At 38.4% G+C, this 18,170-nt stretch overlaps 3 protein-coding genes across 3 annotated transcripts; all 3 read right to left on the reverse strand.

Annotated features, from left to right (window-relative positions):
- Positions 1-903: 903 nt before the first annotated feature.
- Positions 904-7,730, reverse strand: LOC131707052 (free fatty acid receptor 2-like). Its single transcript, XM_059009116.1, has 2 exons — positions 7,539-7,730; positions 904-2,348 (listed from the first exon to the last, which is right to left on the reverse strand). Exon 2 carries the CDS (start codon positions 2,314-2,316, stop codon positions 1,360-1,362), a length of 957 nt encoding a protein of 318 aa, XP_058865099.1. The 5' UTR covers positions 2,317-2,348; positions 7,539-7,730; the 3' UTR covers positions 904-1,359.
- Positions 7,731-9,466: 1,736 nt separating this feature from the next.
- Positions 9,467-13,334, reverse strand: LOC117433655 (free fatty acid receptor 2-like). Its single transcript, XM_034056042.3, has 2 exons — positions 13,221-13,334; positions 9,467-11,505 (listed from the first exon to the last, which is right to left on the reverse strand). Exon 2 carries the CDS (start codon positions 11,471-11,473, stop codon positions 10,532-10,534), a length of 942 nt encoding a protein of 313 aa, XP_033911933.3. The 5' UTR covers positions 11,474-11,505; positions 13,221-13,334; the 3' UTR covers positions 9,467-10,531.
- Positions 13,335-16,783: 3,449 nt separating this feature from the next.
- Positions 16,784-17,926, reverse strand: LOC117433804 (free fatty acid receptor 2-like). Its single transcript, XM_059008830.1, has one exon. The coding sequence runs from the start codon at positions 17,735-17,737 to the stop codon at positions 16,784-16,786; it is 954 nt and encodes a 317-aa protein (XP_058864813.1). The 5' UTR covers positions 17,738-17,926.
- Positions 17,927-18,170: the final 244 nt, after the last annotated feature.

Below are 18,170 nucleotides of genomic sequence, written 5' to 3' on the forward strand. Positions count from 1 at the left end.
CCCAGCTCCCTAGCTCTCCCCAAACAGGGTTACCTGGCAACTGGGCAGTATTAAATAGACCTCCTTACACTGAAGAGGCAGTTTGTGTCAATGGAATATTGAAATATTCAGCTTGCAATAGGATACAGCATAAAACCACAGAGCTGTATATTTACTGATTCGAAGGCTGCCATAATTGGCTCTGTTCACCTGTAGAAACTGTGTGGCCAAAGACAGTGTTATAGACAGTGGTACCTGTTGAGGCATTATTTGTTTGCATATTACACATATCTTATCAGACGTGTAAAAAGAAACAGAACAGCATTATATGAAGGTAGATAAAAAAAAGACTTTGTACTGTTTTCTATGCAAACATGAAACAGGATTTCACACAATGCGTTTTGCTATGGGTAAGTTTGCTGTGAGGTCTGTTACAGTGTAAGATTAGGAAATATGTCAGCCAACAAGAAACTCTTGAAAATGTAAAAAGCATGGCTATAACGTCACATGCTTGTTTTCTGTTTTCCAAACTTTATTTTCAGTTTGACTCTGTGTAAGAAACCCCTTTTTAACCCTATGTTACAGGTACCAGAACCCTACCTGAGCCTTAGAAGCATTTTTGATCCTGCCAATGAGAAAATATGTGAGATCATGTGATGTGGCCATATTCTCTGTAACACCCCTCAGTGACATTATACAGTAGTGTGCAAATGGGTTAGAACACCCCATTGCTTCTGTAGTTTAGAATACTATATATATATATATATATATATATATATATATATATATATATATATATATATATAATGATCTAGAGCTTTTATTTAACATCATATAACAGAATTACATTGCAAAAGTCTACCAGAAGCCATAAGAGTAGTACAGTAGTATTTCGTTTTAGATTTCAAAATGTCACATTTTTTATTTGTGTCAGTTTTTTGTTAAGTATATACAAAGATGCAAAGCGGTATTTAATCCAATATGTTAACGTAACATTATTCAGCAGGCTTCATTTCGACTTTATGAACCCAAATGAGTTTATTCTAAAAACTTTTGGCCATAGCCGTGCAACAGCTGGACACTGCTGAGCAAGGTGGCTTCGGGTGAAAAAGAAAGCTTGAGTGAATTATTCAGTAGTTTTATCAAGTATCTTCCAACAAGTCCTTTTGTATACCTTCTGTTGAGCAGCTTGAGACGCAAAGAAATCGGGTATGGAATAGGGCAATAATTCCACTGAAGAAGGATGTGCAATAGACGTTTATGAATGCATAATAAAATCCCATTGTCTCAAAATGTATCAACAGCCAACTTGCTCCAAAAATCAGGCTTGCATTGTACAGCAAAAGTCAAGAACACATACTCAGATGGCAGGGTGGCCCATCACAGATTGTTAAAGCTGCTCTCCATCTGCTCGTCAACTGTGTACGCTGCTGGACAAAGTCTTTTACACAAATTGATGGCTCGTATCCTTCCTAGGACCCCTGATATGCAGTTTCTGACGCTGTTCTGAACTTCAGACGAGGAAAAGTAGAAGATGATGGGATCCAAGCAGGCGTTGAAGGTGCTGAGAAGCAGAGTGTCCACGCGCCACGCGGGGCTTTCCCATTTCACAAACCCCACCACGTGGGAGATGTTATAAGGGCAGAAGCAGAGAATGAAGACCAGCAGTGTCCCCAGAGCTAACCCAATGGCTCTCTGCTTCCTTCGGTGGCTGATGTTCGGCAGTGTGGTAAGGATCCGGATGAAACTGATGTAGCAAAAGGAGGTGATGAGGAAGGGAATGCAGAAGAGGACAAGGCACATTTCGAAGCGGACTGGCAGAAGTATATTAAGTTGCTCTTTTGTGAACTCCTCATAGCAACTGGAAACATTATGAGTCCCATTGCCTGGTTTCTGGTACTGGACGATGTAGACGATGCTGCAGTGAGCAGCCGATATGATCCAGAAAAAAACGCTCGCCATGATAGCATACATGGGCTTGTGGTTAATCTTGTACTTGATAGGGTAGGCTACCCCAAGATATCGCTCCACGCTGACCCCCATTAGAAAGAACGTGCTGATGTAGATGGTGGAGTAGAATACAAAGCCGCTCAAAGGGCACAGGAAGTTGGGAAGCACCCAACTGCCTGAGAGGACCTCAACCATCCGGAAAGGCAGGAAGAGAAGAAAGATGAGATCCGAAACGGTCAGGTTGAGAAGGAGGATGTCGATGGGAGCTGGTTTGTGGTGGACTTTCATGCTGAAGGTGTAAAAGGCCAGGATGTTGGCGGGTAACCCCGTCACGAAGGTCACGATATAAACAGACAGGATAAGCTGATTGTGGGACGTCAGAGCCATTGTTGTTTGGTGTGTAAATGGCTACTGAAGAACTGCAGAGGAAGGGAAGAGAAAAGGCTTAGTTACATTATTATCTCTACATCTGGCTATGCTTCAACTGGTTGAAATATTGTAGGAGGTTTTAACAATGTTTTATTTATAGTAATACTCATACTGTTTTTTTTAATATGTAGCTTTTTCATATACGCAAACATACAATCTTACACATTTAGTAGGCAGTTTTTGTTGTAAAGTGAACTTTTTTTTTACAATATTTCTAAATATGCTTAAACATATGCAGTATTTAACTGCCATGGGTCATATACTGTTTCTCTATCAGTGCTGTACCAGTATAAGCACTATCATTTTCATAGTTTATCTGCTTAATAGTAAACAGCAAAATTACTGTTCAAATGTAAACTTTTTTTAAAGAAAGTAAAAGCCCTGTAAAAACATTTGGAGATTCCCATAGCCCCATTGCTATAAGTGATGAATCGGTTAGGAACTAGAAACTGGGGATTATTTGACACAAGATTCACCACAGTTGTTTCTCCCACTTAAAACATTCCTAATTCATCTGAAATGCATTACCAATACCACTGACAATATAAAAAAAGAAAAAAATATTGATCAAGAAGGTTGTGCAACAATTGTAAACTATTTTACTACCCTAATAGACCTATAAAAACTTGACAGAGGTCGTTCTACCTCCAGCAGAATAAACCCTGGAGAAACTTAGGGCAGTTACAGTCAGTGAATGTATCCCTTGCTCCTGCCTTGGGTCAAGGCTCTGCTAAATGGAAAAATAGGATATGGTTGGTCCTGGACTGGAAGGGATCAAAACGAGCCAAAGTAATTACAACTGGTACAAGCAATACAGGGCCTGCAATAGCGCATTTGACAGGAGCCGGAATATCCAGTATATAACCCCTTCTCATCGTGTGGAAACTACGATATAATATATACTGTAGATTTTAATTCAAATAAAAGCCATTTGGTGTATTGGGTATATGATTAAACACAACGGATTGTGTCAAAATGTAAGTTATGACAGGAGCCAGGGAAATTTGATCATACGTTCCAGACATTAGCGCCCACAGCCGTACGCACATTACGCACTCTGCATACCTTTTATTTGAAGTGTGGACTCGCATGCAGCGGTCCAGATAAATTGCGTACCTGCCGTTTTTACTCATTAAAAAAAAAAATCCGAAATACGTAGTAAGTTTAAATCTAATGCGTAAAATGCGCGTAGCAATTTTGCTGCACGGCTTGACTGCTTCCCCTAAAACTTCTACTAACCATTGCTACTCCCAGAATACAATGTCTTCAGTTCTGTACCCAATTAAAAACAACCCAACAAACATTATCCAATCTCTGGCTAGCCCTGTTATCTATGCAGCCAATCACAGTAAGAATAAAAAAAGTATTGAAGCTACACAGGTTGAAGGGTAAAAGCTGTTTTATAACTTATGAATGCACTTCCTTATTTTATTTATCTATATGGCTTTATATTGAAGTTTTAACATGTTCACTGAGTTTGAGAATTTAATGTTAAAATACAAGTTATTTTCCTGGGCTTATCTTCAAAGTCATATTCGCTGTGGTCAATACAGTGAATAAGAACAGCTGTTGTCTGATTTTATTTTAATACGAAGTTTTTGTACAGTAGTTCAAAGTAACATTGCAGTTAAAATGGAAGGCTCTAAAATGCCTACCCCATTACCATTAAAGATTGCACAGTATTTATCGAGATTACTCATGACTTCAAGGTAATGTTGCATTTTACCCGCTGAAAATACATTTCACTCTCTGTGTTAAAATGAGAGCGTAAGTTACTCCCAGACCCAAAGCCTTATCTGGAGCGTTGCTCGCACGTATCCTGTGCGATCGGTTGAATCGAAACAGACATGCTAAGCTTATAGAATCGTGCTGTTTATTCAGTGGTAGTAAGGAGCAAACGGAAGCAGATACATTCGGTTGAAGCTTCAAAAAGAGCGAAAATCTCTCTTCTGTACCGCTGTACAAAAGAGACGGCTCCTTAGCAAGAAGCGTATATCGGGCTGTGTGTGATTACGTCACCTACCAGCCCTACTGCTGCCTTCCCCCGTGCACGCTACATTATTATTATTATTATTATTATTATTATTATTATTATTATTATTATTATTATTATTATTATTATTATTATTACCAGTAGTAGCCGTTTACAGCCCTATAGATTATAGAACACCCACCCCCTCGAACTGAAGTGCTGTGCACCTTCTTCCATCATATACAGGGTTTAGAGTTTTGTTCAATCACTTTCAGCACCCCCACTATAAAAATGGTTCCAGCTCCACTGGCTGCTCTTGGCTGCTCTCTGTTTGACGTCACACGCAGCTAATAATAATTTAAAAGATGGTTAAACATGGGTTAAACTTAACTTAATGTTAAGAATATTAATAATTACGCACTGTATAGAAAAGACAGCTGAGATACACACATCAGGACTTTCATGCAGTCACAGCTTGTTTAGGGTGATGTTTCTGCGCATGCGCCACATTGCGGGGCCATGCTCAGAAAATAGCCTTTTTCATAATAATTATATACTGTCATGATGTGCTAGTGCTGCCTTTTCTCCAAGAGACCTTGGGCAAATGTTAAATCTACTTCAAAAGTTTTATTCCATAGAAAAAATTCTCCCGAGCTATCTCTATATATACCAGAATCCTTTGCGCGCTGTGTGAGAGAAGTCTCCATTTAGTATCTTTGTATATCATATTTCTGATATAGTGATTACCCTGTGAGAATTAATTGATGACCAGCCAATAACCCACGAACCTTAGGTTTACGGTTAGGTTATTGTTGTGTGTATTTTAAGTTACGGTCAATACCCCTCGAACCTGGGGTTTAGACTTATTGCTTTGAAATAAAATGTGTTTAGTACCTAAATTAATCACCTTTATCGTGTGATCGGGCTGTAGCATATAATGTTGACTTCTATTACGAGTTGCGCACGCAGCACTACCCTGTGTGAGCTACGCTGTGCGAGTCTGCGTTCTGCAGCAATACCCCTCGCCACAAACTGGCAGTTTAATGAAAAAGACCAACATATTTTAAAATGTTACTGATGAAAACCGAGACATGTTCGTTGAAAACCGGGAAAATGCTGCCGTACGCCGAGTGACATAAATTTACTAAAACTTTTAGCAAAAGCGTAACTGAAAGATAATGGAGAAAACAGGAAAATTAATCAAATATAGCAACTCGACAACATGACTGGGAAGCAGACAGGTGTTCAACGCGAGACAAATCAGTTTATTACGGTAACAAACGGACTTAGCATTACAAAAAGTAAAGGAAACTGTCATATGTGCTACTTTTTCAAGCTATTGTAAACAGCAAGTACAACTAATTATGACAAATAAAGTTGTCCAAAGTGTGCAATAAAAAGCCTGTAATTGTATCTCGGGTTTTTGGTGACACGGATATTGCATCTTCGGTCTCGTCATTTATCTTGCCACAAGAGTTTATTCCTGATATTATTATTGTGGTTATTAATGTTTTATTTTTTGAACTGCCTGTTTTGTCACGTGTAACATAAAATAAGTAAGTATGCGCCGTGCTTAGGGGATGAGTAATGATTAGTTAAAATGATTGTGAGAGTACAATTAGAAATGGAACCAGCATAAACTATTTGTGAGTCAGTTTTTCCCCTAGTTTAAGTCTGTATTTCAAATAGATTTATTTGTAGCGTTTATTGTTGTTGTGGGCTGTCTGGCTGTCACTGCAGTTGCTGTTCTGTCTGGATGGCAGCGTGCTGTGTTTCTTCGTTTTTAAAAAGGGAACCAGTGATGCGGTTGTGGTTTAATAACTTGACAGTGTAGGTGCTGTGAAACTCAGGAAAGAACACAAATGCAACAGTCTGCTTGGCTGAAACACTTTACAGCATGGTGATGCAGAGTCGTTATCAGCATGAGTTGGGTGTGATTCAGTTGAGCTACCATGTGAAAGATTTCTGAGGGGGCACCTGGTGCCAGATATTCTATGATGCATCACAAATCACCTGCACGTTTAGTGAATGGAACCCCTTCCTGATCACATATGTATACGAATGGTGCTGCGGTTGTTTTAAGTTCAACCTGTGTGCCATCGATGGCGCCCATTACTCCAGCAATGTCATAAAACTCCCTTTTAATACTTTCTAACTGCTTCTGATTAAGTGGGATACTGATATCATCGTTAACTCTCTTTATCAAGTCACCCGTAACCCTCTGAAATGACCCGGAGACATAGAAGGGCAAAGGTGACAACATCTTCATATGCCGGGGTACGGCATGGCCCCTTTTTATAAGCAATTCAAGGTTCTCCCACAGTGTGACAGAGGTCGACAAGAGCTGTCCTATCCAGAAGCAATCGTGTTTTTAGATCGTCGTCTGGTAAATCTAAGAAATGAACTCTGGTCCTGTACACCCTCTCTCTGTATGGTCGGCGTCGCATCTGGGGTCTGTCAATCTCCGGCTGCTATTGCTCCTGCAATCGCTTCCACTTCCAGCAAATCATACTGTAGTTTGTTCATTCAAGTTTTTTTTTTTAAACAACAAATAATTTGAATACTGTTTCAAGGTGAGTTATATACTTTTTTTTTCGTTAATTAAAACCCTACTTTTCCAAGTGCAAATTAAATCCTGATACGAACTTTAGAACCCCCCCCCCCCGTAAAGAATGCTTTAAAAGTAAAGAATACTTTTAAGCTATTCTCGTTTTCAATATTTTCTTAATTGAAACAGTAATAAGATACCTAATACAACACTAATTATATAAACAGGCGTAAAACAAAAGCAACAGATACATTGCAACTGTATCATTGATTCTTTTTTTTTTTTTTAAATTAAACAATACTACGGTCCCTTCCAAATTCAGAACATTTTAAAGGGGCATCCATTCTCAATTTAACCCCCCCAAAAAAATGGTTTCTCCAAAGTTGACTGCAAATTAGGCTCCAATACATTTTACTCCAGTCTTTAATGAACTACAGATTAGCATTAACAAAATGAGAAACCATCTGAGAGTGCTTACCTACCTTGAATGTAATTACTGAGTTTTAGTTTTGTAAAATGAACATGCATTTTGCTCCTTATTGCATACAGAAGTTAATAAAGGAAAAAGGAAGCCTTTGTTAATACGCTTTAGTAAGCTTGTGTGTGATTGTAATAATGCGGTCAAGAAAAGTAAATGCAAGATATTGATTTTATACTTACGAAGGAAGTTTCTACAAGCAGATCTTCCTAAATAATCCATAACAGAGCAACCACTTGCAGTAAGTGCAACCAACCGTTTCTAACATGACTGCTAACAACTATACTTGAGCTAGAAATAACTGTAAAGCAGCTGGATGCCTCTTTTGAGAAATATAAACATTCGGATAATGGAAAAATAATACTTGCATACACTTCCACCCAGCTCCCTAGCTCTCCCCAAACAAGGTTACCTAGCAACTGGGCAGTATTAAATAGGCCTCCTTACACTGAAGAGGCAGTTTGTGTCAACAGAATTTTGAAATAATCAGCTTACGATAGGGTACAGCATAAAGCCACATTGCATTTCTTAAAATGAGCTTGGAAAGCTGTTTATGTACTGATTAAAGGCTGCTATAAAAGTACACTCTAGAACTTCCTTGTTTATCTGTAGAAACTGTGTTGCGAAATACGTTGTTATAGGCTATAATACCTGTTGCAGCATTATATATTTTCTTTGCATATTTCACTTATCTTATCAGGAAATTATTAGGAAATATGTTAGCTAACAAAATGTAAAAAGCATGACTATAACTTTACCTATTTATTTTTTATTTTTTCCAAACTTTATTTACACTTTGACTCTGTGTAAGAAACCCCTTTTTAACCCTACGTTACAGGTACCAGAACCCTGCCTGAGCCTTGCAAGCATGTTTGATCCTGCCAATGATAAAATATGTGAGGTCATGTGATGCAGCCATAGTCTATGTAACACCCCTCAGTGACATTATACAGTAGTGTGCAAATGGGTTAGAACACCCCATTGCTTCTGTAGGTTTTTTTTTTGCATGTATGAAATGAAACCACTGCAACTGAAAATCTTGGAAAACTGTCAAAATAGGGAAATTATTGATTTCTAATTTAACTGATGACTATAGTACAACACGGAATGTCGTCAGGGCTCTATATATGAACTAGATCTATTATTTAACATCATGTAAGAGAATGATATCGCAAAAGTGTACCGGAACCCATGATAGTAGTACAGTAGTATTTCATGCTAGATTTCGAAATGTCACATTTTTTAATTTTTGTCAGTTTTTCGTTAAGTATATGCAAAGCTACAAAGCGGTATGTAATTCAATGTGTTAACGTAACATTATTCAGCAAGTTTCATTTCAACTTTATGAACCAAAATTTAGTTCATTCTATAGGGTGATGCAAAATATTTGGCCATAGCCGTACAACAACTGATCATTGCAGTCTATAGTTTTCTGTGGAGGTCAGCCATTCTGCTGTTACTCAGTAACAGACCTGTTCTAAAACAATGCTTACTGATGAAACGCTTCACAGGAACGCTCAAACCCCTCTCTGTCTCTTTCAGTGGACTGCAATGCTTATTTCAGACAAACGGAGGTAAATAAATAATGAACTTGAAAAAGATATAATAGTGATAATGGAATGGCTGTCTTGTGATAATGGCATTACTGTTCCATTATTACCTTGTAAAACACCAAAGCACTGCCATTATCCCTGAAATGGCAGACACCCTGGAGTGCCACAATGAGATTGGGCAATGAGGTCATTTAAAATTAAAAACTAGTAACACAAATAGGTTTAAAGGGAACCGTGGGCAATGTGCTGAGCTATCACCACGGCTATGACACCACAAAGCCCATTGAAAGGAAAAGGAGGACTATTCTGGATATTGGGTGTGTTAAGTAACTGAGTGGCTCAGAGTGAGAATTTTCTGCTCTCTTGGATCAGTGATAAAATCTGCTCTGTTGCACTCTGAGCTGCTCAGGGTGAGTGGAGCTGAGCGTGCTGTTAAGTGCGTTCTTTCACTGAGCTGCTCTGAGCAGCTCACTTACTTTAATCCACCCACAGTATAATAAATTCTGTTGTATTGAATTAAACATGCTATAACTCGTTGGGAAAGCATTAATCAGTCATCTAGCAAAACTCATTTTTATTTACCAAAGCGTCTGTGTAGGCAAGCATTTCAAATCTACTACATTACACAATTAACCTCCCAGGTTACATTTAAAGTATTCTCAAACCACAATACAAGCAACAATTGTAATAACGATAGCTTTTTCTGTGTCATCATTAAATAATTGTACAGTTATGATACATATTTTTTGGTACTTTTTAAAAAGCAAGTATAAGGGTAGGTGGAATATTTACAAATTCTAGGGTAAAACAGATACAAAAAGTTAAACATTTTAAAAGCATCCAATCTTAAAAGCTTACAATGTTGTAGAATATATTGCAAAATACCACTGTAAATCCATTACAACATCTCCAAAGCAAATATTACAGGTCATGTTTTTAGCCAAATTAAAGTTGAATCTCTTAGCTTTAAGCTAAGAAAGGCAATTAAGCTTTATAGATTTACCTTTAACAAAGGCATTTCTGCCATATCCATTGTATAAGCATCCTTTTGGATCATAACAAGTCTTCTGTGCTGTTTCTTGTACAGATAGAAATATTGCAGTGTCTTAGCTTACTGTAAAATTCCGGTTTCTTTTTGTACAGTGTGGAACGTATGTCAAAAAGACAATTTAGGGCAATATCAGTTAAATACATAGCTTCTTTAATGTCGAATTTTCAGTGTTCAAATTGGCATGAAAGTCTGCGTACATAGCTTATTTACAAGGCCACAGAAAATGTGCACCAAAAATGACTAATCACTAATCTGAGCAAGGTGGCTTTGGATGAAACAGAAAGCTTGAGTGAGTTATTCAGTAGTTTTATTAAGCATCTCCCAAGAATTCGTGTACCTTCTGTTGAGCAACTTGAGCCGTCAAGAAATAGGGTATGGAATAGGGCAATAATTCCACTGAAGAAGGATGTGCAATAGACGTTTATGAATGCATAATAAAATCCCATTGTCTCAAAATGTATCAACAGCCAAAAATTGCAAGAGCTATAGACACAGAAAACTTGCTCCAAAAATCAGGCTTGCATCGTACAGCAAAAGTCAAGAACACATACTCAAATGGCAGGGTGGCCCATCACAGATTGTTAGAGCTGCTCTCCGTCTGCTCCTCAACTGTGGACACCACCGGACAAAGTCTTCTACACAAACCGATGGCTCGTATCTTTCCTAGGACCCCTGATATACAGTTTGTGACGCTTTTCTGAACTTCAGACGAGGAAAAGTAGAAGACGATGGGATCCAAGCAGGCGTTGAAGGTGCTGAGAAGCAGAGCATCCTTGCGCCACGTGGGGCTTTCCCATTTCACAAACCCCACCACGTGGGAGATGTTATAAGGGCAGAAGCAGAGAATGAAGACCAGCAGCGTCCCCAGAGCTAACCCGATGGCTCTCTGCTTCCTTCGACGGCTGATGTTCGGCAGGGTGGTAAGGATCCGGATAAAATTGATGTAACAAAAGGAGGTGATGAGGAAGGGTAAGCAGAAGAGGACAAGGCACATTTCAAAGCGGACTGGCAGAAGTATTTTAAGTTGCTTTTCTGTGAATTTGTCATAACAACTGCCGTTCCCTGGTTCCTGGTACTGGACGATGTAGACGATGGTGCAGTGAGCGGTCGATATGACCCAGAAGAAGACGCTCACCCAGACAGCGTACATGGGCTTGCGGTTCATCTTGTACTGGATAGGGTAGGCTACCCCAAAGTATCGCTCCACGCTGACCCCCATTAGAAAGAAGGTGCTGATGTAGATGGTGGAGTAGAATACAAAGCCGCTCAAAGGGCACAGGAAGTTGGGAAGCACCCAACTCTCTGAGAGGACATCGACCATCCGGAAAGGTAGGAAGAGAAGAAAGATGAGATCCGAAATGGTCAGGTTGAGAAGGAGGATGTCGATGGGAGCTGGTTTGCGGCGGACTTTCATGCAGAAGGTATAAAAGGCCAGGATGTTGGCGGGTAACCCCGTCACGAAGGTCACAATATAAACAGACAGGATAAGCTGATTGTGGAACGTCAGAGCCATTGTCGTTTGGTGTGTAAATGGCTACTGAAGAACTGCAGAGGAAGGGAAGAGAAAAGGCTTAGTTACATTATTATCTCTATATCTGGCTATGCTTCAACTGGTCGATATAATGTAGGGGTTTTTGACCTTGTTTTATTTATAGTAATATACTGTTTTTATTTCAATATATAGCTTTTCCATATACGCAAACATTCTTACACATTTTGTAGGCAGTTTTTGTTGTAAAGAGAACTTAATGAAATTTATTCAACACTTCTAAATATGCTTAAATATAATATGCAGTATTTAACAGCCATGGTTCATATACAGTGTCCCTAGCAATGCTGTACCACTGTAAGCACTATAGAAACTCTAACTGAATGGGCATCCCATTTTCATAGCTTATCTGCTCGAATAGTAAACAGCAAAATTAAACTTTTTTAAAGAAAGTAAAAGCTCTGTAAAAACATTTGGAGATTCCCATAGCCCCATTGCTATAAGTGATGAATCAGTTCTGCACTAGAATTATTTGACACATGATTCACCACAGTTGTTTTTCCCACTTAAAACATTCCTAATTCATCTGAAATTCATTCAAATAGCCATTGCCAGATATCACTGACAATATAATAAAAGAACAATTAGCAGATCAAGAGGGTTGTGCAACAGCTGTAAAAAACAAGGCTGTAAACTATTTTACTACTCTAACAGACCTATAAAAACTTGACAGAGGTTGTTCTACCTCCAGCAGAATAAACCCTGGAGAAACTCAGGGCAGTTACAGTCAGTGAATGTATCCCTTGCTCCTGCCTTGGGTCAAGGCTCTGCTAAATGGAATAATAGGATATGGTTGATCCTGGACTGGAATGGATCAAAAGAGCCCATAGTAATTACAAATGGTACAAGCAATACAGAGACTCAGGGCTGCAATAGCGCATTTGACAGGAGCCAGGTATACCCTTTACTTCATTAACATAGTAATAAGATGCCTCATGCTGTACTAATTATATAAACAGGCTTACAATGAAAGCCACAGATGCATTGCAACTGTAGTTATTGTGTCTAATGTAAATTAAACAATACTATGGTTCCTTCCAAATTCATAACCCTTTCAAGCATTCATTCTTAATCCCCCCCCCCCCCCCCCCCCCCAAAAAAAAAGGTTTCTCCAATGTCGACTGCAAATTAGGTGAACTATACATTAGCAAAAACATGAAGCAGGATTTCACACAATGGGTTTTGCTAACTATGTAAGCCAACAAGAAACTCTTGAAAATATAAAAAGCATGGCTATATCTTCACCTGTTTTCTTTTTTTTTCAGAAAGAAATTGTGCTTTCTAAACACCTTTCTAAATTTCCTCCATGAACTTCAACTCTCACTCTTTAAATTCCAGTAAAAACAATAAAACCTAACCCATTGCAGACAAGTTTCTTGTACCTCGTGGTTAAGTGAACAAACACCAACTCAATGAACCCGGGCTCGCTCTTCTGTATTTACACAGCTTATGTACCACACAGCCCAGTCAAGTAAAACACCTTTTCAGTCTTAGAAAAAAGGTTTTCCCCACTGCATTCCTATTACTTTATGTAGCTCGAACCTTTATTGATCAAGGAAGTCACCGTGAGATTAATATCTCCCCATTCAAAGTAACAGGTGCGGTAGAAGCAATTTCTTCAGATTTTTTCAAGTCGCTTTTTTGAATGAAACGACTGTTCCTGAGAATCCAGGGATTCAGCCCATAATAAAACAGATGAGAGACCGAATACCTGCAAAACTTGGTAAACTTCAGTTGTGATCTTCTCTTTGTGTTCTGTGCACCTGTTCAGTCTTGTATCATACCTAAATGTGCGACACTCTCTGCCACACACAGAGACACAGCCACAGAAATATAAGATGTGGTGGTAGCCACATGACCTGATCGGAAATTGCGATTTCCTCTTATTCTAAGTGTTACAACTAGTAGGAGTTTTACTCATTTCGCTGATGCTGGTAGCTGCACGTAACCAAATTTGTAACAATTTGCCTTTTATGGAAACCAAATATTTTATTCATCCCCGTTGAACTACTGGCAGAAGTTTATTCTGGGGGGTGTTACTGGCAGAAGAGAAACTTTTTGTGACCCACGACAGTCATTGTACAACCCACAAAATAAAACTTCTATGTAAGGGTGATGTGAAAAACTGAAGTTTGTCATTGTCAGCATATGATTGCATGTACACTCCATTCACTGATGGGTTTTTAATTCAAGTTGCAAATTATATTATTTTTAATTAACCAGTGTTGCTGTGTTTTCTTTCTTTTATTGATTCTAAATGTAATTTTAATAATTTAGGTTAGATTAATCATTGTGCAAAAGGTTCTCTAGGAAGGGGGATACCCCTACGTAGGACTTTTTTTCTCCTAGCTAGGAGATTTTTTTTTTTTTTTCATTGGCACTAGGACGCTTCCGTACTTCCGTATATCAGAGACGGACACAATTTAGAATTAAACGTTAATATTTGAAAATATTTCATATATACAGTAGGTTGGTTGGCAACATTTCAAAAGTGCCTGTAGAAGTAATTAGAGTACCCGGAGCTGGTATTACAAGCTGCTCGCTTTATTAAAATCGGGAAAGTGCGTAATTAAATTCGAGAGCTACATGTAGCTCTCAGCACATGTGCTATATTTGTTTAAGATAGTGTATCTGCGATCAAACAGTCTAGGAGACGGGCATTGGTGGGAGATAAGTATGTCTTGTAGTTTAGTGCCATCACGCTTCTCAGTTTGAAAGCAAATGCTGAACTACAGCTGCAATTCAATGTCTGGTAAATTGCAGTTACAACGCCCAGGAATAACAAACACCACAAAGTAATTTCACTGGTGTTAAACTGCACTTAGAATATTAGTTTATTATGGTGTTGTTTTTACTGGTGAAATTTAAATGTGGAAACAAAGTATTACTTGTATAACAGTCATAAACTGTAGTTACAATTAGAGTGACCAGATTTACAAAGCTCAAAACTGGGACACGCTTTTAAATAACTGACAAGACTAATGAAACCATTTAAAAACAGGCTATTTTAATAGCCATCCTCTCACTCTTAGTATTATCTTCTTGTTTGTTAAACAGCTAATTTCAGTGCACTCCCGGCTGTATAATTTCTGGCTAATTAGTTTAACGTGCCATATTGTGTTATAGCCTACGTATTGCTACTGTTATTATTATTATTATTATTATTATTATTATTATTATTATTATTATTATTAATTTAATAAATGTTTTAAATTAAGTTAGGAAGCGGTTGTTTATGTTATTTTTACAAAGGGTATTTGGAGTGTGTCGCGTTACCGGAAGTGGCTGAAAAACGGGACATTTTCAAGATTTTGAGAAAAATGTCGGGACACCGGGACCTTTGATGGAAAACCGGGACTGTGCTGGCTAAACCGGGACATCTTCTCACCAAGTGCTGTTTTTCTGAGCCGAGTTTGGTACGCAATTTCTCCAGAATTCTACAGTATCTTATAATTCTTAATAATGACGGTCGGGGAGGTTTACTGTAAATGCACAGTCAGATTTTCCGTGGACAAAGCAAGTGATTTTTTTTTTTTTTTTTTATAGCGCTGATAGCTTGACCAAGAATTTGAAAGTGTCTGATAGCTTGACCGCAGTAGTTACAATGTGATCTTAAAAAACAGAAACATTTCGGTCAGTGTAATTTAGTTAGGTGTGAGTGCGACACCTAGTGATCATAACTGGTACCGCAGTTAAAGTTCTGATGTGTGTCCATCCTGGTTTCAGCATTTCAGTCATTGATAACTGCATTGAATAGTCCCGGCATCAATTAAATAAATAAAGGTGAAATAACCAAGACTTTAAGATCATTTAAAACAGATTCAAAATTGATCATACTATTTTAAAAGTGTGTCACGTCATATTTATATGTTACCTCTATGGCCAAAAGTTTTGCATCACCCTATAGAATTAACTAATTTTGCTTCATAAGGTCGAATGAAACCTGCTGAATAATGTTACGTTAACATATTGAATTACATACCGCTTTATAGTTTTCCATATAACGAAAACCGGACAGATACTGAAAAATGTGACATTTCGAAATCTAACATGAAATAATACTATACTACTATTATGGCTTCCGGTAGACGTTTGCGATATAATTTAGTAGTTTCTTTGATTACATAATGTTAAATAAAATATCTAAATTATGTTCATATCGTGTATTTATTTAATTTCAAACTGTGTTTCAAATAAAAAATTCTAGGTACATGCAAGACTTTTGGCCACAGCTGTAGATTCACGGGGACAATTTGGGACAGTTAATTTTTTTTTTTTTAAGAGAAAGTGTAAGAGATGCTTAACAACCAGATTGTAGAAGTGTAAACAAAAAAAACAATGTCTGTTAGCTTAAACCATATATACAATCACTCTCGATATCGTTAACCTGCATTTTCTTAGTTTCTTTCTTTAATTTGTTATGTTTCTTCTTTTTTTTTTTATGAAACAGCAGTTGCTCGATTTCATTGACTGCTCCATTTGTTTTCATCCAAAGCGTCTTTCCAGCAAAACAAAAGGAAACGGAACACAACGTGGCAGATCAATGTGACATGTGTGATATGTCATTGAGTTGAGTGAAAGCCAGATTGAAATGAGATCCATTGAAATCTGGAGCAGTAATACAAAAAAAAAAGCTACTCATTGCAAGAACTCTCAACACTCTCAACACTTGCTATATACATGGAATTATTCCATTAGCTATAACTCCCTTAGCACCTGCTGTATACAGTAACCAAGGGTAAATAAATGCACACTCACAATTTAAGATGTCTTTAAAAACAGTTTTATTTTCTGTAGCATACATTAAACAAATACATATATATGTATCATTCACAGCACATAACGATGGTTCAGGAAGTGCATACACAAACCAGAATGGGTAAACAGAAAATAAAAGTATAATAATTCTTTGAAGCACAAGTGAGCATCTCTGGTTAAAATATTGCTTCCTGAGGACCTAGTTATGGGTTTAATTGTTTTAATTTATAATTAAGGACATGGGCTGGGTGTGCAGAGGCTTACTACCCCAGCTATGCAAGTTTCTATAAGGCAGGGGCGCATAAGTTGGTCTTTCAGTACCAACTCTTGCTTAACCAGTATGTTCTAAATTGTTTGTTTGAACCAATCAAAACTCCATCCAGGCCCAAAGTGGTTTATTCAATTGTCAAGAAAGTCAATAAAGGCAGAATTCAAGGACAGCAACTTAATATTGGAGCAACAGAGCTCAGAATGATTGCAAACCCCAATCACACAGCACTGTTCCCGAGGAACCAATCATCCGCTTCTTTTTGTGCAGAACAGAACAGCTTTACGATTGACGGAAGACCATCTCTCCTTCACCGACAACCAGGACTGTCGAAAACTGTGCTCCAAAGAAGACGACAGAAAGAAGAAAATGACGGGCTCCAGAAAGGCATTGCAGGTGCTTGTCAGGAGAGCCTCTCTTCTCCACCACACGTTCTGGTGCTGGATGAAGCCAACCACATGGGAGATGTTATATGGTGCAAAACAGGCCACAAAAATGAGCAGAGTGGACACGGCTACTCCGACAACCCTGCTTTTCCGTGCCGGATGCAGGCTGGATCTCAGCACCAACACCACACAACTCAGGTAACAGAAAGCTGTGACTAACAAGGGGAGAAAGAAGAGAACCACAGCCATCTCCAAGCGCAGGGGGACAAGGAAATCCAGTTGCTCCTGGGTGAAGTTCTCAAAGCAGGTGGAGGTGTTGTTATCGGAAGGGGAGACAAAATACTGGTCCCCATTTCTTTCTGTGATGAACATCAACGCCACGTGACTCAAAACAATAGCCCAGAGGACCAAACAGACCAGCCAGGAGTTCCTGGCTTTTTTGTAAAGCTTGTAGTGGATTGGAAAGGCAATACTCAGGAAGCGACCCGCACTGATTGCTGTTAGGAACAATATGCTGGCATAGATGGTGCTGAAGTGGAAGAAGTTGTAAAGCAGGCAGACAAAGTTTGGGAAGGTCCACTGGTTCTTAAAGGTCTCCAGGATCTTAATGGGCAACCAGGCGATGAACACCAAGTTGGCTAAGCAAAGGTTGATCATGTAGACATCATTAGGGGTTGCTCTTTGATTTCTGGTATTCTTGATGGACACTATAAGGGCCAACACATTGGATGGTAGACCTAATATCATTGTAATTGTGTAGATGGTCAACGAGAGCTGTTCCAGGCATTCTTTCCGAGGTTCTTCTTCCATAGTCATCCCAAGTAATCCTGCAGGCACACAACACTTTTAAATGACCTGTACAAGAAAGATCTTGGGAGATGTTCTGTACTCCGACTTTCTGAATTTTATTTTGAGAAAGCTCAACAGTTATGGTATGATATTTCTGGAGAAATGTATCTGGGATACTTTGGTGCTTTTTCAACAACTTATGAAGATTTCCTGAAAGTGCTTTGTCTTTATACATCTGCAAATAATCTGGCGATAAAATTGTGCTTGGTTCCAATGATTTAATTACCTTATTAAAATAAAACAGTATTCAAAACCAATGCTGGAAATCAAAGATTATTTGTTGCTGATTGAATGGTTGTTTCTCTCAAGAAACTCAGTGCCTACTTGTGCATTTTCTACAGCCCAAAAATACGCCAGTAGCAATCGCCAAGTCTCAGGTTGGACTTTGTGCATTCAGATC

The sequence above is a fragment of the Acipenser ruthenus genome, chromosome 38 (assembly GCF_902713425.1).
Source record: "Acipenser ruthenus chromosome 38, fAciRut3.2 maternal haplotype, whole genome shotgun sequence".
In the NCBI taxonomy this organism is placed as follows: domain Eukaryota; kingdom Metazoa; phylum Chordata; class Actinopteri; order Acipenseriformes; family Acipenseridae; genus Acipenser; species Acipenser ruthenus.

What these genes read in the sequence shown, in the direction of transcription:
- LOC131707052 (XM_059009116.1), bottom strand. Translation starts at nt 2,316, where the DNA reads ATGGCTCTGACGTCCCACAATCAGCTTATCCTGTCTGTTTATATCGTG.
- LOC117433655 (XM_034056042.3), bottom strand. Translation starts at nt 11,473, where the DNA reads ATGGCTCTGACGTTCCACAATCAGCTTATCCTGTCTGTTTATATTGTG.
- LOC117433804 (XM_059008830.1), bottom strand. Translation starts at nt 17,737, where the DNA reads ATGACTATGGAAGAAGAACCTCGGAAAGAATGCCTGGAACAGCTCTCG.